We start from the raw sequence: 27538 nt of genomic DNA on the forward strand, positions 1-27538 counted from the left end.
CCTGTTTAAGACCGAGGCAGAGACACCAAACCTACCTAACCCTAACCCTTATTCAGCTTTTCCCATCATTAACTTAATAATCTTTGGCCTAAAGGCATCACAGAGTGGTAATCAGGATTATATCAGGGAGAATGTGATTCGGCTACTGTTTGAGACATGACACTTTCTTCTAATACTATCCTAAAATAGTTGTAATTTTGCACAGATAATGTTTACAATGTAAGCATTCATTTTAGAAGATATGTGATGATACCTTCTAAAATCATTTAGTTATTTTTTTTATTAAGGCAGGTCCCTGCATATATCTATATCTACAGTTAAGACAATATTAGTCTATCAGACATCAATTTTAAAAAGCCAAAATCGAGCATCCATAAGTATAAGTGAGTCTAGAGACCTTTATTATCCTACTGAAATAAAATGAGTCCAATCAATCAAGAAAAACATGACAAGAAAGAACACACAATAGCCTGTACAACTGCAACTGATCACTTTAACTAGTGCCATCAATAAATATTTTTTATTATAAATATTGAGACACTCATTTTTTATACTGAATGCAAGTCTGAAAGTAGCAGAAATGCCATGAAGATTTCAGCTAACATTTTCGCCGTTGGTAATCCAGACTTTTTTAGTAGCTTTATTTAGATTTCCAGCTGTGCTGCTGCTATTTGAGGCGAGGTCTGATTGTGACGCTAAAACCCTGCATTACTATAATCTGTGTTTATTGGGAAAATGAGGATTGTCATGTCAAAAAGATAAAAGGGCAAGTGCAGGGTCACAGATTGTTATTGTTCCTGGATTAACCACGAAGAGGAAAAAAGAAACTGTGGGAGAGATTCTTTCTTACTTTTTTGACAGAAGAGTTCTAGTCACTGTTGATACTCTGAAGTTAAACCCAGAAGGAAGCTTCTTTCATCAGTTGCTCCACTGTGTCAGAGATGGTAGCACCATTACAGTAAACTGTGCGCAGTGAGATGATACTGAGTTTGGCTGAACCCACAAAGGTTAGGAAAGAACAAAAATAAAAGCTTTGTGGATGTCTTCTTGGTTTTCTGAAAGTTTGGAATCATACTTTGTTACATTTTCTTACTTCAAACTCTGTATTGTTAATATTGATTTTATTCATATAAAAGTGATTTTTTTACTCTGATTACTTAAAGCAAGACTTTTCATATTTTTAGAGACAAACTGATGAAGAGTAACATATTTTATTGAAAGCTTAGTGGGCAGTTTATCATTCCTATCAAATATTAGCCTAGTTAACTAGTTTGCAAAGTTTGGTCTAGATTGCTCCATTGGAACCTCTGAAGCCCCAGCAGCATTCTGGCTGGCCAATCACAGCTCTCTATTGGGTCTTCAAACTGATAAAGCGCTGTGATTGTTCCACAATGGTGGGCCACAGCAGTCCATTGGCTCTGTGGGCCATTCACAGCGCTCTATTGGTTTCGTGGGCGGGATGTTGTATTTAAGTCCTTTATTTAGAAAAAAGGATGTATTTCTGCCTTCTTCAACAGCGGACTGCCTCGTTTACAACATCCGTTGTGTTGAGTACATCATGTTGTTTTTTGTCCAGTAGCATGTGGAGATCGTTTGAAAGACAATGGTAGAACCCATCAATGGAGCGTTGCCAGACTAAACAATATGTTTATTTAGTCTTGCTTGCTAGGCTAATCAAATATATGAACACTAAACGACTACACTTCAGTTTATTAGAGTCCATACAGGACACAGAAAACAAGACCTGGACATTGTCACTGACTTTTATTTCTCACATTTTGTTGTCAGTGAGCCCCACGTCCCTCCAGGACTCAGTAATCACCCACTACTCTGGAGTTGTATTATACCCTACCTGACTGACTGCAGGTCAAAGATCAGCTGCTCAAACTACTAAAAGCCACAGGGTGACATTTCTGAGGTTTTCTGCTGTGGTGGCCTTGCCCAAAGGGAGAAACATAAGAACAAGTATTGGTTTTCCTAGACCTGTTAACCTCTACGACCCAACTTTAGAATAGAGATGGAGGGATGGGCTTTTTATAGTTATGGGTAATATTTTATAAAGTATTTTCATGCAATCATATATATCACAAAAAAGCTACCATATGCTGCTTACACAATTAAGACCCTGTCCATCACAGAGAATGTAGAACAATAGAAATGGAAAAATAGTCAGTTATGAAAAATCTTCAGCAACTTGGATGAAGCATCAAAACCATTTTTCCCAAAGAAAAATAAGATTAAATAAACTCACCAAGTGACTTCAGCTCCTTTAAGTCTGCCTTTGCTAAGCGTGTTTGAGTGTAGATCCTCTATCTTTTTGCAAAGATTGTATCTGATAAAACTTAGGTGCAAATTTAGCCCAGGGCTTTATGTAATTGAGATAAAACTGTCACACCTTTGGCCCGAGAGCTACAAACAGGAACTCAAGGATCACAGCCCACATCTCTGGGCACTTGTCAGCCATAAGTAATGGATTTTGTAATATGTGATTAACCCAAGGTTCAAGATTGCATTCCGATTTAATCATGGCTCATTCTGCGGTGCATGAAACAGTGCAGTGAGCTTCAATTCTGCCTAAAAAGGTAAAAATTACAGAATTCATTCTTCCATGTCAAGGCTGAGGATACAGTTTGTGTTACTGTGCAGAAGTCAGTGGAGCAGAAAGGACTTCAACTACGACAAATGAGAAATAATGAGAAGTGAGAGGCACTGTGTTGACCGTATACTCCATTGTAATGGGATGAAAGTGGAGGTGCACAGGAGTGAAAGCAGACATTACTGACTTAATTCATAAAAAACAAATGTATTTGATTTTTTTTGTTTGTTTTTTACTATTTGGGATTATTTGCAGAAGACAAGACAAGAATGATGTAGTAAAAAGTTAAGCTTTTGGTTGAAGTAAAGTGGTGAGAGGTTAAAGTACTCCAGTTGGGCGTTTGTGTGATGGAATGTTAGAACCAATCATCATAGGAAAAATTAGGAGAAAGGGCATTTTTCCCAGTTTTGAGATTATTTTGAGGTTTAAAATGAACCAAACCAACAATAGTAATAAAACATTCAATGCCCATAGTGTGTTAACTTATTATGGTGCCTTTACTAAGGAACAGGTTTGTCAACATCGGTGTGAATGTGTGTGTACATGGGTGAATGAGTTAGTATAGTAAAGCACTTGGGAGGTTCTAGGACTCTAGAAACCATTTACCATTAAAACATAAAATTTTTATATAAATAGACAATAACAGGGATTTGTACACTACCTGTGAATCACTTTCTTGGATCCTTCGTGAAATATTGAGGATTTTTCTGTAAATGTTCGGTTTTATTCAAAACTTTATTTGACTTTTTACTCACAAAAGTTACATTTTATTCTCTCCTAAACATTTTTACTTTATAAAAGTAAAAAATCCCTTTAATTTACATTTTTTTTGTTCTCAACAACATACATTAATATTAAAACTGGCAAAAAAAAAATTCTTCTAGCTCACCGCAACCCTTAGGCTGTTTCTCAATACGCATACTACACATTTTATCCAAGAACAGATTACAAGTATGATCGGAGTCTGATTCCAGATCAAGCTGCACTTTCCTCTGACACAGTGTCCCTGTAACAATCCTAATGTGGTTGAGTTATACTGATATTCCTGACCAGATGTGTGAGTATTTATCTCACTGTCTACATTCAGAGATCTCTGGCGCGGTCATGTTTCACTTCCCTGAAAAAAGATTTGTGCAACAATTTATTTTAAGATTACAGGGAGTGCAGAATTATTAGGCAAGTTGTATTTTTGAGGAATAATTTTATTATTGAACAACAACCATGTTCTCAATGAACCCAAAAAAAAACTCAACATCAAAGTTGAATGTTTTTGGAAGTAGTTTTTAGTTTTAGCTATTTTAGGGGGATATCTGTGTGTGCAGGTTATTACTGTGCATAATTATTAGGCAACTTAAAAACAAATATATACCCATTTCAATTATTTATTTTTACCAGTGAAACCAGTATAACATCTCCACATTCCCAAATATACATTTCTGACATTCAAAAACAATACAAAAACAAATCAGCGACCAATACAGCAACCTTTCTTTGCAAGGACACTCAAAAGCCTGCCATCCATGGATTCTGTCAGTGTTTTCTGTTCACCATCAACATTGCGTGCAGCAGCAACCACAGCCTCCCAGACACTGTTCAGAGAGGTGTACCGTCTTCCCTCCTTGTAAATCTCACATTTGTTGATGGACCACAGGTTCTCAATGGGGTTCAGATCAGGTGAACAAGGAGGCCATGTCATTAGTTTTTCTTCTTTTATACCCTTTCTTGCCAGCCACGCTGTGGAGTACTTGGACACGTGTGATGGAGCATTGCCCTGCATGAAAATCATGTTTTTCTTGAAGGATGCAGACTTCTTCCTGTACCACTGCTTGAAGAAGGTGTCTTCCAGAAACTGGCAGTAGGACTGGGAGTTGAGCTTGACTCCATCCTCAACCCGAAAAGGCCCCACAAGCTCATCTTTGATGATACCAGCCCAAACCAGTACTCCACCTCCACCTTGCTGGCGTCTGAGTCGGACTGGAGCTCTCTGCCCTTTACCAATCCAGCCACGGGCCCATCCATCTGGCCCATCAAGACTCACTCTCATTTCATCAGTCCATAAAACCTTAGAAAAATCAGTCTTGAGATATTTCTTGGCCCAGACTTGACGTTTCAGCTTGTGTGTGTTGTTCAGTGGTGGTCGTCTTTCAGCCTTTCTTACCTTGGCCATGTCTCGGAGTATTGCACACCTTGTGCTTTTGGGCACTCCAGTGATGTTGCAGCTCTGAAATATGGCCAAACTGGTGGCAAGTGGCATCTTGGCAGCTGCACGCTTGACTTTTCTCAGTTCATGGGCAGTTATTTTGCGCCTTGGTTTGTCCACATGCTTCTTGCGACCCTGTTGACTATTTTGAATGAAACGCTTGATTGTTCGATGATCACGCTTCAGAAGCTTTGCAATTTTAAGACTGCTGCATCCCTCTGCAAGATATCTCACTATTTTTGACTTTTCTGAGCCCGTCAAGTCCTTCTTTTGACCCATTTTGCCAAAGGAAAAGAAGTTGCCTAATAATTATGCACACCTGATATAGGGTGTTGATGTCCCTAAACCACACCCCTTCTCGTTACAGAGATGCACATCACCTAATTTGCTTAACCCCCAGAAACCCAAATTTAGAAAACAACTGCAAAATCTTTTTTTAACCTTTCACATGTTGTTCTAGGAGGCCAGATAAACAGGCCTATTTACACATTTTAACAGCCAATAGTGTTGCAGAACTGAACAGTAGGCCCTATTAGCAATGTAAATGTGGTTTTAAAAAGAAAAAAATATGGGGAAGGTTTATTTTTGTAGACTTAAATCTGATGTTGTAATATTACAACCGTGGGTCTCTGGGGGTTAATTGGTAGTAGGCTTTCGAGCCTATACAGCTTGGAGTAAGACAACATGCATGAAGAGGGTGATGTGGACAAAGTACTGATTTGCCTGATAATTCTGCACTCCCTGTACATTTTCTTTTAAAAAATGCTATCTGGGTCTTCCTGTCTCTCCTATACTTTTTCCATAATGTATAACTTTTTTTATTTTCTTTAAGCTATTCCTACTAAAACTATACAAATTAATAAAAGCATTGTGAATGTGACTGTCCCAAGTTTAATAATTCTTCTCTATAACACCCTATATTGGCTCAAATTCACCATTTTCTCCTTTCTTGTAGCTCTACAAACTAAAAAAAAGCAAAAAATTCCACACAGAATAATTTCTCTCCCCTTTTGCAGCTGAACCTGCTTCTACAAAGGAGAACAACTGTCTGAATGCAGCCAAGGCCTGTAACCTGAATGACACATGTAAAAAATATCGCTCTGCTTACATCAACCCCTGCACTAGCAGGGTGTCCACATCTGAGGTCTGCAACAAGCGTAAATGCCACAAGGCTCTACGACAGTTCTTTGACAAGGTAATTAGGTGTGCCGAGCTAGAGAGCTTTTATTACCTTTGACTTTGATGTTGACCCTCAAACTAATGTGTCTACCAGGAGACAAATCGTCAGGAAAAACTTTTATCGTGAATTTAAATTGAGCTCACTTCTAATCCAATCTCTTTGTAGAGTTCTCAGTGGTGATAATATGCAACGCCGTATGTTGTAATCCTTCACTGAAAGTGGCTCTTGATGTTGAATGTGAGCCACGCTAGAATCTAGACGCTTCCCTGAGGAGGTTTTTTTTTTTTCTTTGTTGGATTTGCAAGAAAGATGAAAGTTTTACATCAGTGTGTTTTGTGTCATTTCCAAAAATCAAGGTTCCAACTAAATACAGCTATGGGATGCTGTTCTGCCCCTGTCCAGCGGGAGATAAGACGGCCTGTGCAGAACGAAGGCGGCAAACCATTGTCCCCATCTGCTCCTATGAGGATAAAGAAAAACCCAACTGTCTTTCACTTCAGAACACATGCAAAACCAACTATATCTGCAGGTAAAACAGTTCATGAAGATCACTAAGAAGATTATTTTTGAGTTAATCTACTTTTATGACTTTCATGTGATGTGTGCCTCATTTGGAATATCAAATGAAGTTAAAGGAATGAGCTATTCTCACATTTTAAAAAGGCTAATGTAACAGGACTATTCTCTTGTCTTGTGCACTAAAACAAGCTTTAAAGGTGAAATAAGTAGAAATTTTACAGGGAAATAATCACATTTGAATCTAATCTCATGTTAGAAGGAGGGTTGACCGATTTCTTTCTCAGCCAGCTAGGTGGTTGTCATGTTTTCTCCTTTTAAAAAAACAAAGAGGATGTAGTCATTCAGTGTGATTGCATGCACATCAAAGTTGAACTACAACAATAATCAAGTTAATACCTTAACCAGAATGTAAGCCTTTATCCTAGTATACATGTCCGTTAGAAAACTGAAATATTGAATGATGTGCATTTGACTCCACGACAGTAGGTGGCGGCATGCACCCTTTCTGCATTTTTCCAGTTAGCTTGCAGTAACTCATACATTTTAAACAAACGCTGGCAGGAGGGAAGCAGATGGAGCAAATGCAGGATATGCAAAATGTCCAAAGGAATGGACAACAGCAACAATGCTATATGATACATTTGGTACATAATGTTCTATTTGATGGTGTTACATGAGTAACTTTATGGCGGTAACATTATAAGAGGACCGCTTTGGTCTTGTCACTTCCTGCAGGATGATGCCCAGGCTAGTCATAGCTCGGATAAGCTGGAATGTTGATGACATGCAGAGAAATCTGATTGTCTAACCACATTATCTGGGTACCTTTAACTTGATTAGGAGTAGTCCAGTTGGTTCTTCTTCAGCTGGACTAAGGTGTTTACATGCATTTTAAAAGTCTGAATTTAGACAGACTAAGGCAGTCATTCAGTTTTCTGACACCTCATTTAAACGAACAGATTACAACATTTCCCACCTCTGTACTTCCTGGTTCCAGAGACAAACATATGTGAGCCCCAAAGTTGCCAAGTTTTTAAACACTGCGCCGGCATTTCTAATTTGACACCGGCCAGCAAAGAGCAGCAGCGTTGTAGAAAAAATGGAAGCCAGCATGGAGCGACCATTTCTTGTACCCATAAGAAGTTATGGCATCTTTTTGTTTTACTCTAATATTGGGTCAATAGGTTAGAGACTAACACTGAGAAAAACAATGAAATAAAAAAAAGAATCAGCTCTAAAACTATCTCAAGCTACTTTTTCAAGTACATACAACTCCATATTACAGTGAAATGTACAGTTTGTATCTATTTCTCAACTTATTGTGAGTGACCCATCTTTGCTTGTCATCTAGAATCTTGGTGCTAATCCATAACTGGCAACCATGAAACACAAAGGGGTGAAGGGGTGGTTGTTTTGATGTCTGAACTACAGTACCCAAATCCGACCACAAGATGCCATTTTTGCGATGTGCACCTTTAAAGATTATACTTTATTTTAAAAGACACTTTCTGCCTCTGTGAGATTTTTTTAGGTCCTAATCGAATGTCTTTTACATAATTTGGTCAAAGTGCAACTGGCTGTTTATATTATGAGGAGCTTAGAGAAACCAGGAAGAATATGAGCTGAGAAGGAAGATCGGAGGGTACAGACAGTGACTTTATAACAGATATATGTAGAGTAGGCAGTGAAATGAGAAACTGCATCAAAAATAACTGATGGCCTTTGTTCAAGAACAGAACAAACACCAATACAATCCCTCTGCCTACTGTCATAGACCAGTGGAGGATGATATGAAAATCTGGCCAACACTAACATACAGTAGCATTTTAGCTACTTTTATACAGTTGTGCCAGCAGGTTTACACACCGCTGGTGGATTTTGAGATGTTTTTTTTTCCATTTCTCAAAGAATATTTATGAAAACACAGCAACATTTTATAACTCATGGACAATGATGTTGTGAGGCCATTTGTTGTGGAAAAAATGTGTCAACTCATTTCATATCACCATATCAAGATGACCCTGTCAAAAAGTTTACACACCTCAGCAGTTTGGCATAAAACATGGGTTTGAATGGCTGCTAAAGGTAACCATCCTCACCTGTGATCTATTTTCTTGCAATCAGTGTGTGATTATAAAAGGTGTGTGAGTTTTGGGGCTCTAGACAAACCCTAGCATCTTCCATCTTGAGCTGTACTGATGTTTTCTGTTTCTGAGTCACAGGGAAAGCAAAAGAACTGTCACAGGATCTATGAGAAAAGGTGATTGAACTCTATAAAACTGGAAATGGATATAAAAAGATTAGAGTAAAACGGGCTGCAAGGCCAAGTAACCAGAAAAAAAAACATTACTGCAGAAATGCAACAAAGCTTCTTTGTATAATACGCCAAACAGCACCAAAACAAGTCTCAAAATTTCTGGAACAGAATCATTTGAAATAAGGCCAAAATTTTACTTTTTGGCCACAACCATAAACATTACATTTGGAGAGGAGTCGACAAGGCCTATGATGAAAAGTGAACCACTCCTACTGTGAAATATGGAGGTGGTTCACTGATGTTTTGAGGGTGTAAGTTACCAAGGCACTGGAAACCTGATCAAATTTGATAGAAAGATGAACTTGGCAGCTTATCAAAAAATACTGGTGGAGATTTTTTTCCACTCATCACCCAAAAGCAGCACGTGTCCGACAAGACAATAGGCATGTTTCCATTACCAAAACTCCAGGGTAGTTCCTGATGGGGAACTTGACCAGGAGATAGGATGTCCCAGTCTTCCCAGCTGTTGTGTCTCCATTCAAATCCAGCCCTTTTAGAACTTGCACAGACATCGTCATATCACAACTGCTTTGGCAGTGAGTGATGTCACTCATCAGCCCCAAAAAGTGCCCAAAGTAACATTAATAATATTAAAAGCATTTATTTTCTAGAAGTGTGTATATATATTAATTTAATCCATTCAGAGGACAATAGCAGCTAGAGCCCTGCACGGGCCTAAAATCTGAGCCCATGTCAGGCCCGGCCCGGGGGGTGGAGCCCCAGCCCGACCCGGTCCGAAAAGGTTTTCAGGATTCTCTGGCCCGACTCGAGCCCGAGACCGACTTTTTTTTTTAACCAACTAAATGAAAACAAAGTGTGTCAATACTGACCAACGTGTAAAAAGACGTGCAGGAGCCGAACAATTTGTTTTTCCCTCGTTTACCGTCATGGAGATAACGGCGCACTGGCTCTGGTGGTAATCAAGTTAAATTTTATCTTTTTCCAACAATTTTCACAAGAAAACAAAACAGTCAAAAGCAGGGCTTGTGTTGACCGGATAGTTCCCGTATTTGATGGTTTATTTTGACGGAGAAAGAATAGAAAGAATTACCCCGACGCATGCAGACGAACTGACATTTTATTCGTTACGCACAGCGCAGGGATCGGGATGAGTATTATGGAGTCGGCAACTGATGTTGAAAAGAAGCTGAAACAAGGCCTTTATGACACAAAAACCAAAGCAAGGCAAGTCAGACATTTGGAGGAGTTTCTCCGATCAGGTCTCTCTTAGAAAATTGGCTTGATGCAATTTGCTGGTTTCCTTATATAGGAAACATTATTTCTGATTGGCTTAATGAACTGTGAATTGGAATGTTTATTATGTGAAGTGCCTTGAGACGACTCTTGTCGTGATTTGGCGCTATATAAATAAACTTGATTTGAATTGAATAGAAAAGCGACCTCGATCACTGCCTGATTACAGAGGAGAATAGAATATGAAATGGCCTTGATTTCAATGCCCCTTTAAGCACCACACATTAGCTCCTTTATGTATTTTTTAAGAATTTTATAGTTTAAGTAGCGAGGAGTTATTTGAAATCACATGCGCCGTTGCGTCACCGGTGATCCTGGTGACGCATCGGCGTTAAAGGGTAAAAAACTAAATGAAAACAAAGTGCGTCAATCCTGACCAATGTGTTAAAAGACATGCAGGATCCGATCAATTTGTTTTTCCCTCATTTACAGTCACGGAAAAACAGTCAAAAGCAGGGCTTGTGTTGACCGGATAGTTCCCGTATTTGACTGTTTATTTTGACAGAGAAAGAATAGAAAGAATTACCCCGACGCATGATATTTTATTCGTTACACACATCGCAGATGTAGCTAAATCACCCAAGAAAAGATTCCCATCTGAACATCTGAGCTGCTCAGCGCAGCTCGCTGTCAGCGCATATGTGCACAGCGAGCTGAAGTTGTGGAGATTGGCTTGGAGAACCAGAGCGCATGCGGGAAGATTCCTCCCACTGAAGCGAGTGTTTTCCAAACCTTGTTGCTCAGAGAGACTTGTCACTTAGAAAATGTTCCCTGATTATGAAACTTTGGCTGAATAGTGCTTGTTCCTGTCTCCAATGTGGCAACGCATCCAGGAGCCTGTCTGAGGAGAATCCCAGAATCTCTTCAGCTCCGAATGCGCCTATGATTACGCACAAACGTGACGCGTCAACCCGGTCTCACAGTAAGACTGGGTTGGACCTGTTCAGGTTTACGCAGACAATCTTTACATAGAATTGACTTACAGATAGAAAATTAATGCAGTAAAATATAAAGCATTTTATTTAAATATCCATTCATTATTTTACAAGCACAGAGAGCCGCATCAGATGGATGGAAGAGCCACGGGTTGTGACATGTTTTCTCCAGGACCAAAGAGTACGCAAACTCAATACATCTCTTTTATTGTGAGGTAATAATTTCTCCGAGTTTTGCGGTTGCAGGTGGGAGTAGACATGCACGCTACGGGTGCGGGCGGGAGTGTAACACACACGTTGCAGTTGCAGGCGGTAATGGTCAGAAATTCAGCGGGAGTGGGCAGGAGCGGGATGAAGAAAACAGTCCTGCGCAGGGCTCTACTGCTGCATTTGTGTTTGAATTTTTTTTATGAATTCGATTAAAAATAAAGGCGCCCGGCCCGTGTCCGAGGTAATTACACAGTCGTTGGCCCGAAGCCCGGCCCGACGGCCCTCGGGCCGGGCCAACCCGAGGGCCTAGGGCTTCAGTGAAGGGCTCTAATAGCAGCTCTTAGTTTTGTGAGACAACCCCAGTTAATTAAGTCTGTAGGGCAATTTCTCCATTTTTTCCAACAGCTGTAGGGGAATTCCACTGAGTTTTCTGGTGTTGGGAGTTGGATTTTAAGTGCAATCTGTTTTTTTTTTTTTTTTTTTTTTGTGCTTCCATTGTGCTGCACCAGCTACTCTTCTAATTTTACTGCTGCCGGTTGTTTTGGATGTCTGCGGATGTCATTTCCTACTCAGTTAAAACCAATCAGTGTGAGTTATCTGGAGGTTCCACTCAGCTACTCCACCGGGCTGTTCGGAGTAACTACTCCAGAGCAGGTACTCAGAAGGTTCCTGCAAACAGCCTGAAAAATGACAGTTTGGACAGCCTGGTCAGGTGGACATGCACGCATGTCGGGAGATTCCTGTAAATGTACCCTGAAACACACCTAACGATCCAAAAACACAAGGACACGTGGACCTGCCACTGGCTCCAGCAGAATAAAGTGAAGGTTCTGGTGTGGCTGTCAGTCTCCTGACCTCAGTATCATTGAACCACTGTGGGGAGATCCCAGAAATGCTGTTTGTGACAAACAGGAACTGGAGGCTTGTTGCCAAGAAGGATGGGCTGCTTTATCACTGGATTATACAGAACCTTCCACAACTACCACAAAGTACTCCAAATTGTCATTGACGCTAAAGAGGGTGATGCATGGTATGAGGGCCTGGGCTGGGTGTATGTTTCAACAAGTCGTTGTGGTATTTTATTTTGTTATGGTGGTTTGAAATTAGTTCACAGATTTTTCCCCAGAATAAATGGCTTCACAACATCACTGACATGACTGAAAACAGTAGGTGTGTTTTAATTCACATTTTTTGAGAAAAGGTAAAAAAAAAATCCACCAGGGTGTGAGAACTTATTGGCTCTGTCGATTCAGACAGCGGGGCCATAAAAAATCTTAAAAGCTTCGAGGCTTATCATTACCTACATAGTAACGAGGCTGGTTGCGTTTTGTTGAAAGAGGCAAAACACAATCTTATTTACTTAAAAGCAGATGTACAGCTGGGCAAGAGCCTTAAAATCCCTCATCACCAAGCCTGGATCTTGGTTTCTACATGTATTGCAGGTCAAGGCAGGTCTTGCATGGAAGGTATATGCTGGTGCATGTTCTCAGTCATCCAGGTCATGATAATCCAAAGGGGTTCGAAATAAGCCAACTAGACTTCATTGGCTTTTTGAAGACATTCCACTTCTCACTTGAGGACCTTTTTTCAGTTCTGACCAGAATATGGGAGGGTCTTTTCCATATTCTGGTCAGAATTGGCAAACTATAATATTTACTGTAATACAGTTAAGTCTGTAATCTGTAAATTAGGTGTACTTCTTGAGAAGGCATCACTTTCAAAACTGTGATTTACAGAAAACTTGCCAAGTATTTAATTAGTTCTTAAAGTATTGTATATTGCATTTCCCACTGATAGGTCAAGGCTGGCAGACTTCTTCAGTAACTGTCAGCCAGAGATTCGCTCCAAATCAGGCTGCCTTAGAGAGAACTACGCTGACTGTCTGCTGGCTTACACTGGTCTTATTGGTAAGTCATTCCAAAGATGGATTCATCACTGATTTTTTTAAAGATATATAGAAATGTTTGGCTGTGTGGCTCTATGACTGCCTGAAGCTAGAAACTCCTTACAGCCATGTACAGTATCCGTATAACTCCATAAGCAAGTAGGGCTGGGCAATAAATCGAAAATTTATCGTTATCGAAATTTCTGACTCTATCGAGATAATTTTCCCATGTCAATAAATTTGTTAAATAAAATATGAAAAGATGTGTGTAGGTTGAAAACGTTCATGTCCCTCTAAGAAGCTGTACCTCCTTGAGTCACATAAAAATGTGACTCAATGTAATACATGTGACAGCCCCATCTAGTGGACAACTTTTGTTTCTGCGCAAACCTGTAGTTATCGTCCATTTATTGTTATCGAGATGAAATCCTCAATATATCATGATATTGATATTAGGCCATGTCGCCCAGCCCTATAAGCAATCAATGGATTTAGCAGGCATTCAGTCATCTCTCGTCTCTCGTCTTCCTCCGCTTATCCGGGTCCGGGTCGCGGGGGCAGCATCCCAACTAGGGAGCTCCAGGCCGTCCTCTCCCCGGCCTTGTCCACCAGCTCCTCCGGCAGGACCCCAAGGCGTTCCCGGACCAGATTGGAGATGTAACTTCTCCAACGTGTCCTGGGTCGACCCGGGGGCCTTCTGCCGGCAGGACATGCCCGAAACACCTCCCCAGGGAGGCGTCCAGGAGGCATCCTGACCAGATGCCCAAACCACCTCAACTGGCTCCTTTCGATCCGGAGGAGCAGCGGTTCTACTCCGAGTCCCTCCCGAATGTCCGAGCTCCTCACCCTATCTCTAAGGCTGAGCCCGGCCACCCTACGGAGGAAACTCATTTCGGCCGCTTGTATCCGCGATCTCGTTCTTTCGGTCATTACCCAAAGCTCATGACCATAGGTGAGGATTGGGACGTAGATCGACCGGTAAATCGAGAACCTGGCTTTCTGGCTCAGCTCCCTCTTCCCCACGACAGATCGGCTCAGCGTCCGCATCACTGCAGACGCCGAACCAATCCGCCTGTCGATCTCCCGATCCCTCCTACCCTCACTCGTGAACAAGACCCCGAGATACTTAAACTCCTCCACTTGAGGTAGGACCTCTCCCCCGACCCGGAGGTGGCAAGCCACCCTTTTCCGGTCGAGAACCATGGTCTCAGATTTGGAGGTGCTGATCCTCATCCCAGCCGCTTCACATTCGGCCGCGAACCTACCCAGCAAGAGCTGAAGGTCAGAGCTGGATGAAGCTAGGAGGACCACATCATCCGCAAAAAGCAGAGACGAGATTCTCCTGCCACCAAACTCGACACACTCCACACCACGGCTGCGTCTAGAAATTCTGTCCATAAATGTGATGAACAGAACCGGTGACAAAGGGCAGCCCTGGCGGAGTCCAACCCTCACTGGGAACAGGTCCGACTTACTACCGGCTATGCGGACCAAACTCACGCTCCTCTGGTAAAGGGACTGAATGGCCCTTAACAGAAAGCCACCCACCCCATACTCCTGGAGCGTCCCCCACAGGGTGCCCCTGGGGACACGGTCATAAGCCTTCTCCAAATCCACAAAGCACATGTGGATTGGTTGGGCAAACTCCCATGCCCCCTCCATCACCCTTGCAAGGGTATAGAGCTGGTCCACAGTTCCACGGCCAGGACGAAAACCACATTGCTCCTCCTCTATCTGAGATTCAACTATCGATCGGACCCTCCTCTCCAGTACCTTGGAGTAGACCTTTCCAGGGAGGCTGAGGAGTGTGATCCCCCTATAGTTGGAACACACCCTCAGGTCACCCTTCTTAAAGATGGGGACCACCACCCCGGTCTGCCACTCCCTAGGAACTGCCCCCGATGACCACGCAATGTTGTAGAGACGTGTCAACCATGACAGCCCTACAACATCCATAGCCTTGAGATACCCAGGACGAACCTCATCCGCCCCCGGGGCTCCGCCGCTGTGTAGTTGTTTGACTACCTCAGCAACTTCTGCCCCCGAGATCGGACAGTCCATCCCCAGGCCTCCCAGCTCTGGTTCCTCCTCGGAATGCGCATTGGTGGGATTGAGGAGCTCCTCAAAGTATTCCTTCCACCGTCCGACTATAGCCTCAGTTGACGTCAGCAGCTCCCCATCCCCACTGTAAACAGTGTGAGCGAGTTGCTGCCTTCCTCTCCTGAGGCGCCGGACAGTTTGCCAGAACCTCTTTGGAGCCGATCGATAGTCTTTCTCCATGGCCTCACCAAACTCCTCCCACGCCCGAGATTTTGCCTCGGCAACTGCCACTGCTGCACCCCGCTTGGCTATCCGGTACCTGTCTGCTGCCTCCGGAGACCCACAGACCAGCCACGCCCTGTAGGCCTCCTTCTTCAGCCTGACGGCTCCCCGAACCTCTGGTGTCCACCAGCGGGTACGGGGGTTGCCACCACGACTGGCACCGGCCACCTTACGACCACAGCTAGCAACAGCCGCCTCGACAATCGCAGAGTGGAACAAGGCCCACTCGGACTCAATGTCCCCCACTGCTCTCGGGACGTGGTCAAAGCTCTGCCGGAGGTGGGAGTTGAAGACCGTCTTGACAGGTTCTTCTGCCAGGCGTTCCCAGCAGACCCTCACTATGCGTTTGAGTCTGCCAGGTCTACGCGGCATGTTCCCTTGCCATCTGATCCAACTCACCACCAGGTGGTGATCAGTTGACAGCTCCGCCCCTCTCTTCACTCGGGTGTCCAAAACATACGGTCGCAGGTCAGATGATACGACTACAAAATCTATCATCGACCTGTGACCTAGGCTGCCCTGGTACCAAGTGTACCGGTGGGCATCCTTATGTTCGAACATGGTGTTCGTTATGGCCAAACTGCGGCTTGCACAGAAGTCCAATAACAAAACACCGCTCGAGTTCTGATCAGGTGGGCCGTTCCTCCCAATCACACCCCTCCAGGTCAAGCTGTCATTGCCCACGTGAGCATTGAAGTCCCCCAGCAGGACAATGGAGTCCCCTGATGGAGCACTATCTAGCACTCGTCCCAGGGACTCCAAAAAGGGTGGGTACTCTGAACTGATATTTGGCCCATACGCACAAACAACAGTCAGGACCCGTTCCCCGACCCGAAGGCGCAAGGAAGCTACCCTCTTGTCCCCCGGGGTAAACCCCAACACACAGGCAGAGAGTCTCGGGGCTAACAAAAAGCCAACCCCAGCCCTCCGCCTCTCACCTGGAGCAACTCCAGCAAAGTAGAGTGTCCAACCCCTCTCCAGGTCTCGGGTTCCAGAGCCAATGCAATGTGTCGAGGTGAGTCCGACTATATCTAGCCGGTACCGCTCAACCTCTGCCACAAGCTCCGGCTCCTTCCCCGCCAGCGAGGTGACGTTCCATGTCCCAAAAACTAGTTTCCTTGTCCGGGGATTGGACCGCCAAGGCTCCCGCCTTGGTCTGCCACCCGATTCACATTGCACCGGACCCTTCATGTTCCTCCTGCGGGTGGTGGGTCCACAGTTGGACGAGCCCATGTATCCGGTTCGGGCTGGGCCCGGCCGGGCCCCATGGGCGAAAGCCCGGCCACCAGGCGCTCGCTCACGGGCCCCAACCCCAGGCCTGGCTCCAGGGTGGGACCCCGGTAACCCTCCGGGCCGGGTACTCCGACTCTTCGTTTTCACCGCCATGAAAGATCCTTCGAACCGTTCTTTGTCTCACCCTTCACCTAAGACCAATTTGTCATGGGAGACCCTACCAGGGGCACTAAGTGCCCCAGGCAACATAGCTCCTAGGATCATTAGGGCACTCAAACTCCTCCACCACGATAAGGTGACGGTTCAAGGAGGAGGCATTCAGTCATAGTCTGGGTATTCCCAGTACATACTGGAACATGAGTGGTGCTCCGACATTCTTCTTTCAAGTCTTCATCTTGTCTAACAAGCAAGTTACCAGCTCAGGCTAACGTTAGTAACTCACGTTGTTCTGAGTTTAGCATTACATTAAAGGCGGATTATGGAACATTTAAATAAAAAGCTATATTTCAAAACAATAATACCCTCACAGGGCATTTAGAGGTGTGCAGAATGAATGTACAATTTTCTCCTATAAAAGCTATATTTAAAATAAATAAGCAATCAGAATTTTATTTTGACGGGTGCAACACTGGGTTCATGTTTACATCTAGCAGCCACTAGGTGGCACCATTGTGGTAAAAAGTCTGCTTAGCAATGCAAGTTGGGACTGTGTAAAATGGCAGACTGTTAAGTAGCTGATTCTGAGCCCAGAAGATGTTCTAATGGTAAATACCGTTGTAAAATAAATGTATTAGTAGAAATGAGTCCTTCCCCCATATGATTCATTACTGGACGTGGTGCTGTCTGGTCACTTCACGTATCAGCAGCGAACCAACACCCCTACGGCTGGAAAATTTATTCTGTTGATGCACTACCACCTCTAAACACTAGATGTCGCTATATAAGGTTACATATTCAACCTGTAATAGGTTAATGTTAACATATTGCTTACATTGAGGTAGGTTGGGAAATGCAAATGTGAAGTGGTGTGTCTAAGCTTATGACATGTAAAACCAGCTTTTCTCAGCAGGGACCTTTTCTCTGTGGCCTTTACAACTTTACTAATTTACATAGGAAAGCAGGTCACACACACACACACACACACACACACACACACACACACACACACACACAAACAGAAATAAAAAATTAAATAAAGAATATTTTACTCAAATACCTTCTTTTTTAAGGTTGGCAGCCCTACGAGGTAAATGTGGTAATGAATTCCAACAAGAGCACACTCCTCTACCTCTTTGGACACATGTACATTGAGCCAGAAGTGGCCCGCTAGATTTCTCTAGATTTCAAACCATAAATCTTTGTCTATTTTACTATTTGATGAAGCTGAACGAAACTCTTCCATGAGGCAGAATTGTAATGCAACAGCCCAAGCAGACTTCATTGTGAACTTTTCATCACAGGTGATGTAGCGCTACATCTTTCACTGACAGATCTTGTTTCAATCTTCCTTCCATTATGTTAAAGGAGAAAACAAATGTCCCATGGAGTCTTTCAAATGAGATTTGAACACAAAGCAATGAAAATCGATTGCCCACTCAACAGGCAGAAAAACTTTAACTATATCACTCATCATGCTTCAAACACTATCCCACCTCACAAGCTTCTGTTTCTCCTCAAAATCTTTCAGAAATAATCATAGATCTATTAAATTGTTAAAAAATCATTATTTTAGTTACAGAACAACCATAGTTTCCTTTCCTGTTAACCACAATGTTAAGTACGTACCAGTTTCTTACTCATTTTTGACTATAAAAAGGAGTTTGTCTGAAGGGCATGGATCTACAAAGACCACCAATAGAGCCAGTTAAACCTGTCCAGTTGTAGAGCTTCATCATTAACATAACAATTATTCTCTTTGATGCTGCAGGTACAGTGATGACGCCCAACTACATACGTTCATCTGGTATCAGCCTGTCCCCATGGTGCAACTGCAGCAGCAGTGGCAACAGCAAGGCAGACTGTGATAAATTTTCAGAGTTTTTCATCAACAATCGATGTTTGCGTAAGTTTATAATTTCTGTATTTCTTTGGAAATGTAATCTCCTTTACTCAGTGATTCTTCTTCTCTACTCCACATAAATTCAGATACTATTTTATGACCCACTCTTGGACATTGCAAGCTGTCTGTTCACTTGGTTGTTTTCCACTCCTGAGACCAAGAAAGGCTTTTATATTTTTTCAGTAAATGGCTCAAAGAGAATGTTGGTGAATGCTTTAATCAGAGAAGCAGAATTGGAGTCCTGGAATCTGACTAAATGCCTGATTCAAGTCATGTTTAAGGGACTTGTTACTTGACTCAAATGGCACACTAATGACTTGTACTTGGAGTCATACTTGTTAAGTTAAAGCTTAAACTTAGATAAAATATAAATAACTAATCAACATGTCACCTGTACACTTAAAAGGCTTTAGGAAGCTGTGGTTATAAAATGTGTTCGTTAATCTGACCTAATACAACAAGCTAGCATTAGCATCGGCTACATGCTAATTACAACAATAACAGTTTCACTTTCTTTTCCGTGTGCAAACACCACAGGCATATATATGTAGAGGCACCATGAACAGGTGCTGCTGTAGTGGCCATTCGCCATCTTAGATAGGTCCCCATTCGCTCTCAGTGCGTTCATTTTTACTAAGGAAGGTGCTTACCCAACACATTTTATCAAGTTTTTTCACAAAATCAGACACATGGAATGGCATGATAATTAAAATATTAAATAATTCAACTAAATCTATAAAAGTAAATGAAAACATAAAATCCCTTCAGGTTTAATAGAAAGGTTAAAAGTAATCCCACGTGATCTGTTTTCAATAGTACGACATTTGTTGCAACCGTAGGATGCACAAAAACAGGCATAGTTGCTCACTCTGCATTGACTTCGGAGAGTAAGGAGACCCATCCAATATGGCGGAAATGCTTTTACGCTCTCCAGTGGTATTCACGTCTTTGGCAAACCTAACAAGGGGTGGTAGAAATTGGATGCTCAACTCGGACTTGGCCTGTAGGACTTAGTGACTTGTGCTAATCAGTGACTTGACTTGGACTACTCCTACACAGGCGCGCAGATAGGGTAGGGGACAGGGGGGGATCTGTCCCCCCCAGATTCAGATCGACCCCGATCAGTCCCCCCCCCCCCCCCCCCCCCCAACTAAGGCCAGAAAGAAAACAAAATCAGAGGTTAAGCGCATGAAGCTCCTTTTTCCAATTACATTGAATGCAGCATGACGTAAACAAACACCAACACCAGAGGCGCCAAAGTGGTTGCTGCCAGGATGCAGGATGAAACGAACAGTGATTACTACATATTTTAAAAAGACCATCAGTGTAAGTAGGCGGGACCGATCTGTCTGTTTATGCATGTTGGTTCTAGTTTCAGTACATTGTTGTCGGTGTTGGGACTTACTCGTTAAAAGCGCCAAAGCCTCATTGCTGACTTTAAAAAGTCTCATCTACAAATATGATCCCTATGAAGTTACTACTTTACATAAGAACATAGTGGAGATGTGTAATCTTCAGGCTGAGCAAAGTTTGGGAGTCTTTAGAGCTTGAAAAACGCCTCCCGCCGAGAGGCTCCCAGTTGGGGAGAGGAGGAGATGCGCGCAGAATGAAGAATGCAAATATTAGATAAAACGTATAATTGCTGGCAGGTCTGGTCTTTGTTGACCGATCACTTTGTCTGGTAATGACTGACTCTGATTATGAAGCAGAATATTGACGAATTCTTCTTGATGAAGGAATTCACTCATCCAACCGGAAAGATTGATGCTGCTGCAGCATCAGACAGCTGGTGCTGCACGAGAGGTGTGTGGCGTTTACAAGCTCCATACGATGGGTTTGATGTTTTTTTAACCTTCTCTGGGACGTGATGGATGTAGAAATGATGGTAAAACACCGCAAACCTGACAGACGTAGCGACAATGTAAAAAAAAAGCCGTAAAGAGGCAGATGCCGATGCGTTACATATGGAAGTCAAAGTGTGCCACATAATCATAAAAAAAGTAAAATATAAAATTTTAAAAGAGATTTATTTATTTATTATAAAAAGAAAAACTTTCCAAATATAATGAAAATTTCTAAATAACGTAAAAATACAAAGGAACATCTGTTGGTCAGGCTGGAAAGTTTGGGAACCACTGCTCTAAGTGATAAGTGAATATTGTCTCTTATTATATTTTATGTGCAGTTTTTTAGGGCTTTTACGTTTTCTGTAAAGATTGGTATGCTGAAAATCATTTAATGTTTTGCTTAAAGCATGAGGTTTTAGTTAGTAATTGATTGGGAGAATAACAAATGACTGAATTAAATAGTGGGGTGCCTCTGTCAGTGCGCCCCAGGGCAGCTGTGGCTACATCGTAGCTTATCACCATCAGTGTGTGAATGTGTGTGAATGGATGAATGATACACTGTAGTGTAAAGCGCTTTGGAGTCCTTACTCTGAGAGGCGCTATACAAGTACGCATCATACATTATTCATAGTGTTGATCAGGCAGAGCTTTGTTGCCAGCGTTCCACTGCACAATGGCTTCAAACACGTATATATGTGTTAGTTTGTATGTAAACCATTGGATGAAATTACACAAACTGACTGAGCTCTAGTTAAGGTGCTTGCAATAGTTTGTGTATGTACGTGCATGTGTATGTGTGTGTGTGTGTGTGTGTGTGTTTGTGTATGTACGTGCATGTGTATAAGTGTGTGTATAAGTGTGTATGTGTGTGTGTGTGTGTGTGTGTGTGTGTGTGTGTGTGTGTTTGGGGGTGGGTAGATTAGAACTTTGTCTCCCCCGGTTTGAAAATCCTATCTGCACCCCTGCTCCTACAGTATGTACCTTGGACTTGACACGGACTGAAACATTAAGACTCAGGTGTAACTGGAGTCAAGAGCTAGTGACTTGACTACAACACTGGCTTGAACAGGGATCAGAAAGTCTGAATGAATTATGTAATTCAATGTATAAATCCAGTATTTCTGCTGATTCCAATCATCTGTTTAGACTACAACACTATTTAACACACAGGGACTTTATGTTTTTGTCTCTTGTAGGAAATGCCATTCAGGCATTTGGTAACGGTACAGATGTGGGTGTATGGCAACCCCAACCCCCGGTCCCCCCAACCGTGGAGCAGAGCAGTACTCGAAGAGAGAAAGGCAGATCGAACAACGTAGTGGACATTTTGGCAGAACTGGATCTCAACAGCGACACACATCACATCTGTGGGACCCTGCAGGTGAAGTTTGTGAAAACACTGTCAATTTGTTTTAAACTTTAATCTAATGCAGTGACAATTGTAAGTCAGGCTTTTAAAGGATCACACAGGAGACTACAGATGAGCCCTGCCACATGTTACTAGACATGGGAACAGTTTTAACGACATCGGTACAAAGACCTTCAGAGGATGTTCCTGTTCAGACAAACTGGATTTGTGGCATTACAAGATGACTAGCTTTACTTTCTTGCTTTAATCATGTGTCTAAATCAATCAAATGTATAAAAGCTAGACATAGGATCATGACTTGGAGCCCAAATGAACAGAAGCAGTACAAGCCCACGCTGCTCTCTTTTAATTCGTGTTTTGGAAACCTCCCTGAGAACCTTCAAAAGAGAAGGCGAGAAACCAACCTGAGCTCTAAATGTCAATAAGGGATCTGGTGCCGGAGTGTCAGACGTCTGACCTGGCTCCGTCACCTTGATAGGTCAGGGACGGTTTTATGATGGTGTGCACCGAATCCCCCCTCCTGGGCAGAAAGATGATCCATCAGAGAGGAGTCACCGTTTCTGAAGCTGTCATGTCAAAGCTAATTGGTTGCTCGTGTAACCTCAGAAATGGCCCAAAGGGCTCCGTGAGACTGTGAGCAAAAAAAGCAAAATATCAAAGCTCTACTAAATGTTTTTCCTCAAAACCTTTTTTCAAAGGTGGAAGAGAACTGGGGATGTGGATTCTCACGTTAAAGCACCAGTAAATGTCAATAAACTACAAAAGAAACATTCCGTTTTTATTTTTGTGCCCTTCCAGTTCCCTTTGGTGCAAATTTGGCGTGACCAACACTCTCCAGATGTGTGCTACTCCCCACTGATAAATACTTTGGGGCTTTATTTATAAATGAGATGATATCACATAGCCTCCTCTAACCGAAACAATCTATCATATTGGCTTTTAAGAGCGATAATATGATTTATCACCAGTAAAACATCCTTTAGGAGGAAGACCTCCGATAGAGCAATTAATCACTCTTCTCCAGAAGCCTGCTTCATAGAAATCTCCCCACTTAGGAACCAAAACATGGAGTGTTTATTCTGTTTCCAGTCACTTTATCATTTTTTATTCTCCAACTCTGTATCTGTGTTTGTTTATCTGTTTGTATGTGCAAATGCAGGTTTTAAGTGTGGCTGAAAAAAAGTTAGAACCGAGAAAAGTTTAATGTTTTTAAGAAGTTCTAACCTTGAGTTAGCACAGAGATTTTAACATTTGAATCTAACTAAATATTCTCCAGAGGTCCATGAGCTCTATGGGTGTTTTAAAAAAAAAGAGTCGGCCATGAATTTTGTTATCTGCTTCCGTATCAGCGTTTCATCATCCTCTGTCCTCAGAACCCAATAAAGGAAGAAATCAAATTTAATGTCTCCCTGCCTTCTGTCTTCGTGTTGTCCCTCCAGGTCCAGAATCTGGTTTCAAATCAAACGGCGGGCACAGCTTTTTGTCCGGTGAGTTTTATTTTCTAAATTGTGTTCCCAATGGACCAAATTGCGAAAGATGTCGTCATACACCAACATCTGACTAGATTTAGTAGGATTTTAGGTTATCCTGAAATCAGTTTTCCCTCTTTTTAAGCGTGAATAATTAATCTGATTTCTCTCTCTCTCTCTCTGTCTGTCTCTGTCTCTTGGTCTTTATATCTCTCCCCTCTCTTTGTCTCTCTCTCTTTGTCTCTCTCTCTCTCCCTCCCCAGAACCACCATTTGGATGAGTCTGGTACTTCCAACGCCGTTCCCAGAAGCTCACCAGCTGACTCCAGCTGCCTTCACCCCTCCACTATGCTCTTTGGGCTGGCGTCTGTGTTCACATCCACATTTTTACAGCTTAGAGGTTTCCAGATTTTCTAGGAACCAAGGACTTAAACATCTACCTTCTTCTTTCAAGAAGTTGTTTTGTTTTAAACATTCGTCCAAGTGGAACAGGAACTAGAGAATCACAGTGAAATCGTAGGCATTGGTGGATCTTATGTTGACTGCTGCAGAGATTTCACCTCATTTGCCTTCAGTGCTGTGGGGGCAATTTGCTAAAACCTGGGAAAATATACAAATAAAATAAATTAACCTGGGGGCCATCATATTTGGTTGATAAAATCTGATCGGTGTGCCATCACTGCCTGTGTGACTGATGCCCGGACCATTCTACAAGCAAATCATTCTTCAAGAGATTAGCTTTGGAAGTGAAATGGAAGAAAGTGTAAATACTGAGGACATTTCATAGGAGTTTTGATTCATAAATGTCTCATTCAAAAGTCAGATTTGTCAGAGAATCAACCAGGGACCGTTCTGCAAAACTCTACATGTCTGGTATTAGAAATAGGTCCGTTTTGTAGATTTGCTCGTCAAGGTGGTTTGTGGCTTTGTCACATCACCTTATTTTGTATATAAAATCATACTCTGTAGTACGCTGCTGTTAGATTAACAGATGTTGTGTGTAATATTTTGAGAGTTGATATTAGTACAGCTGACTGTGGTCCATCTGAATCATCCAGCCTTGTCCTTACTAACAAATCATGGTTCTCTTATGCGGTTCCGATACGATTTTACTGTGTGATTTCTTATATTTAAAAGTGCATTCTAGTAACTTATCAAAGCTTCTGTAACAGCGAAGGATTCTAAAAGTCTCTTTGAAGGCGAAAAATGTCAAAAATATTATTCTGGTTCTAATTTTTCCACATCAGAATGTTTTTGTAAGGGCAACAAACAACATGAAAAAGCACCCAAGCAGAGCAAAAGACAAATGCTAACAGACGTTAAGTAATTACAGCTGCTGGGAACAAAGGAAAAGATTAAACACATAGTTAAGAGCCCAAATGATCAAAAACATTGAAGGAATGTACAACATAATAAAAGCTTCTTTTTGAATCTCTTTGCAGTTTCTAAAAATGTGGCTTCTGTGTTTCTGTAATGAGGAATTTGCTAAATGTACACAAAAACATTACATTTTTATCAGATTCACCATGCTATTACAGAATGGATCTCCTTTATGCCTTCAGGACTGCCTTAATACTTCTAGTCATAGATTAAACACAGTGTTAGAAACATTCCTCAAAAGTTCTGGTCTATGGCACAGAAATAGGGCCAAAATTAAGACAGTTGCAGGAAGCTATATATTCTGAAGCAAGCTGCTGATCTGATTAACAACAGGTCGGTGCTGGTAACAGAAATTCTGGCGCTGGCTACTGAGAAACGGACCACTCCTGTGCAATAGCAATGGAGACGCTAGTGACAAGTATTCCTTAACTAGTTATCCTCCGGATCGACTGTATTCTATCTGATGTCCACTAACAAGGACAGGCTAGCGTTTGCCTGGATAGGTTGGCGTTAGCATTAGAGACGTACCACGACATTATGGTCCACATTGAGATGACATCATCACACAGTTACACCCATAACTAAAGGTTCTGGGCTGGACTGAGATCTGGTCACTGTGGATGTTGTTGGAGTCTAGTGAACTCTTGGCAATGTTCCAGAAACCAGTTAGAGATGATCTGAGCTTTGTGACATGGTGCTTTATCCTGCTGGAAGCAGCTACAGTATCAGAAGATGGATCCATGTGGTCATAAAGGGGTGGACATGGTCAGCAGCAGTACTCAGGTGGGCTGTGGTGTTTAAACCAGGCAAAGGCAGTACTGAAGGGTCCGTTCTCAATAACCCTGAAGATGGTTGTGGGTGAAAGTCCCAGAAGATCCGCTTTGTAACAGCTATGCCACGTTAAAAGTCCAATCCTCTTTCTTCTTCGATCTGATGCTCAGTTTGAACTTCTGTGTTCACTACATTTAGCTGCCTGAATGGATAGAGTTGCTGTCATGTGATTGGATGATTTGCTGTTTCTTTTAAACAGTGAAACAAGTGAACCTGATAAACTGGAGTAAAGTGGAACAAACCAGTAAACATAAATCGATGGTGTTTAAATTTCTGTTGTTTGTTCAGCTAAATATAAATATCCTGAACCCTTGTTGCAGTCTGTAGCTGGTTATTCATTCTGGATCCTATCATCTGCTCCCTCCCAAATGTTAGTCTATCTTGCCTTTCTGTACAGGAGAAACTCCTGTAAAGCAGGATTATGGGATGGCACCTGGCAAACAGATTGCTTTTGTCAGTCAGATCATATCAGTCCCAGTGCAGCCTGACATAGGTGGGACAAGGACACTACCTATGGAGGACAACTTGTCAGTGGACAGTTGGAGGGTGTGTGTGTGTGTGTGTGTGGGGGGGGGGGGGTGTTGCAGCACTGTAAAGTATGAAGCCCACCTGTTTTGGCACAGTGATGGAATACATGATCTGCAGGGAGAGCCAAAGATTTATTAGACGTGTCAAAATCTGCAAGACCAAAATGTCACATCGTGTTTTGCATGAGACTGAAAAGACAAGTGTTATTTTTAACTGAAGAAGGAAAGCAATCATGCAACGCTCAAAAGCTAATTCAGATATTATTATTATTGATTATACACATAAATGTACCATGATCATTATCTTTGGGGTCACAAACTACTTTATATCAGTTTGACATAATTATTAAAGTCGTTGAACTAAAAATTGATTGTGGTTTTAAAATGCTCTAAATACAAAAATAAATGTTAAATCAATATGGTGTATGTTTCAAATGTTAATCTAAATACAAAGTTATATTAGGGTTTAGTCATTATAATTGTGATGGTGAAGGTCACGTTTATTTCTGTAGTGTATTTTTACCGGTTTGCACTGACCCAAAGTGCTGCACAACAACCACAAAAACAGCTATCATTATAGCAAAACATTTCATTAGGATAAAAACAAGAATAAAAGAAGTAAAAAGTTGAAAACCCATCTAAACAGAATCACTAAGATGCACAAGTCAACTCACGTTGAAAGCCAGATCAAAGAGATGTTTCTTAAAGCAACATCAAACTATTGCTTTTGAATAGTTTTCAGTAATTCTATAAACGTAAGAAACTTTACATTGAACAGCACTGTAGCCCTCTGCTGACCAGTTCTGCACTTAACTGCTTTGTGGTTTGGGTAAAAGCACTTGTGGGAGGTCTCGTTTATTGTGTCAGGGTTAGGGTTAGGGTTAGGTTAGCTCATCGTAAGACTACAGTTAACTTTTTCAGTTTGTCATTGACATGTTGGCATCATGGCTGAGCCTGGAAGTAAAAGTAAGAGGGTAATGTCTTTAGAGGTGAAGTGAACATCAGCACTGGCCTACACTTGCTTAAGGGAGATAAAGGTGGCTATGAAATCAGACTGATAGTGACCTGGCTTTGTTGCTACTGGACTTTTAAGTAATATTTTTTTTCCAACAGTGTGGATCTTTTTACTTCATGGCTTATTTAGGATCAGTTGGCTTGTGTTAGCATTAGCTCATTGTTAGTGCTAGCTACAGGAGTCATTCACTCATTCACACACATGGGGGTGAGCGATGTAGCCAAAGCTACAGGCGAGCACTGGCACCATCAGTCCCTCTGACCATCACCAGCAGGCAAGGTAGGTTAAGTTTCTTGCTCAAGGACACAACAACAGAAGTCTCTGGTCGGAGCCGGGATCAAACCGGCAACCTTCCAGTTACTGGACAACCTGCTCTCCCTCCTGAGCTACT

General features: G+C 42.2%; 1 protein-coding gene across 2 annotated transcripts in view; it reads left to right on the forward strand.

Annotated features, from left to right (window-relative positions):
- gfra1b (gdnf family receptor alpha 1b) overlaps nucleotides 1–24829 on the forward strand; it is a 101405-nt gene extending 76576 nt beyond the window's left edge. For both annotated transcript variants that reach the window (XM_070545630.1, XM_015963143.3), the window contains 7 exons: nucleotides 5813–5991; nucleotides 6333–6505; nucleotides 13009–13118; nucleotides 18579–18713; nucleotides 21754–21938; nucleotides 23366–23413; nucleotides 23659–24829. In XM_070545630.1, the coding sequence (XP_070401731.1) occupies nucleotides 5813–5991; nucleotides 6333–6505; nucleotides 13009–13118; nucleotides 18579–18713; nucleotides 21754–21938; nucleotides 23366–23413; nucleotides 23659–23811 (983 nt within the window). In that variant the 3' untranslated portion in view covers nucleotides 23812–24829. The remainder of the gene's footprint in view (nucleotides 1–5812; nucleotides 5992–6332; nucleotides 6506–13008; nucleotides 13119–18578; nucleotides 18714–21753; nucleotides 21939–23365; nucleotides 23414–23658) is intronic.
- The last annotated feature ends 2709 nt before the right edge of the window (nucleotides 24830–27538 follow it).

Source organism: Nothobranchius furzeri, chromosome 16 (assembly GCF_043380555.1).
Source record: "Nothobranchius furzeri strain GRZ-AD chromosome 16, NfurGRZ-RIMD1, whole genome shotgun sequence".
Taxonomy (NCBI): Eukaryota; Metazoa; Chordata; class Actinopteri; order Cyprinodontiformes; family Nothobranchiidae; genus Nothobranchius; species Nothobranchius furzeri.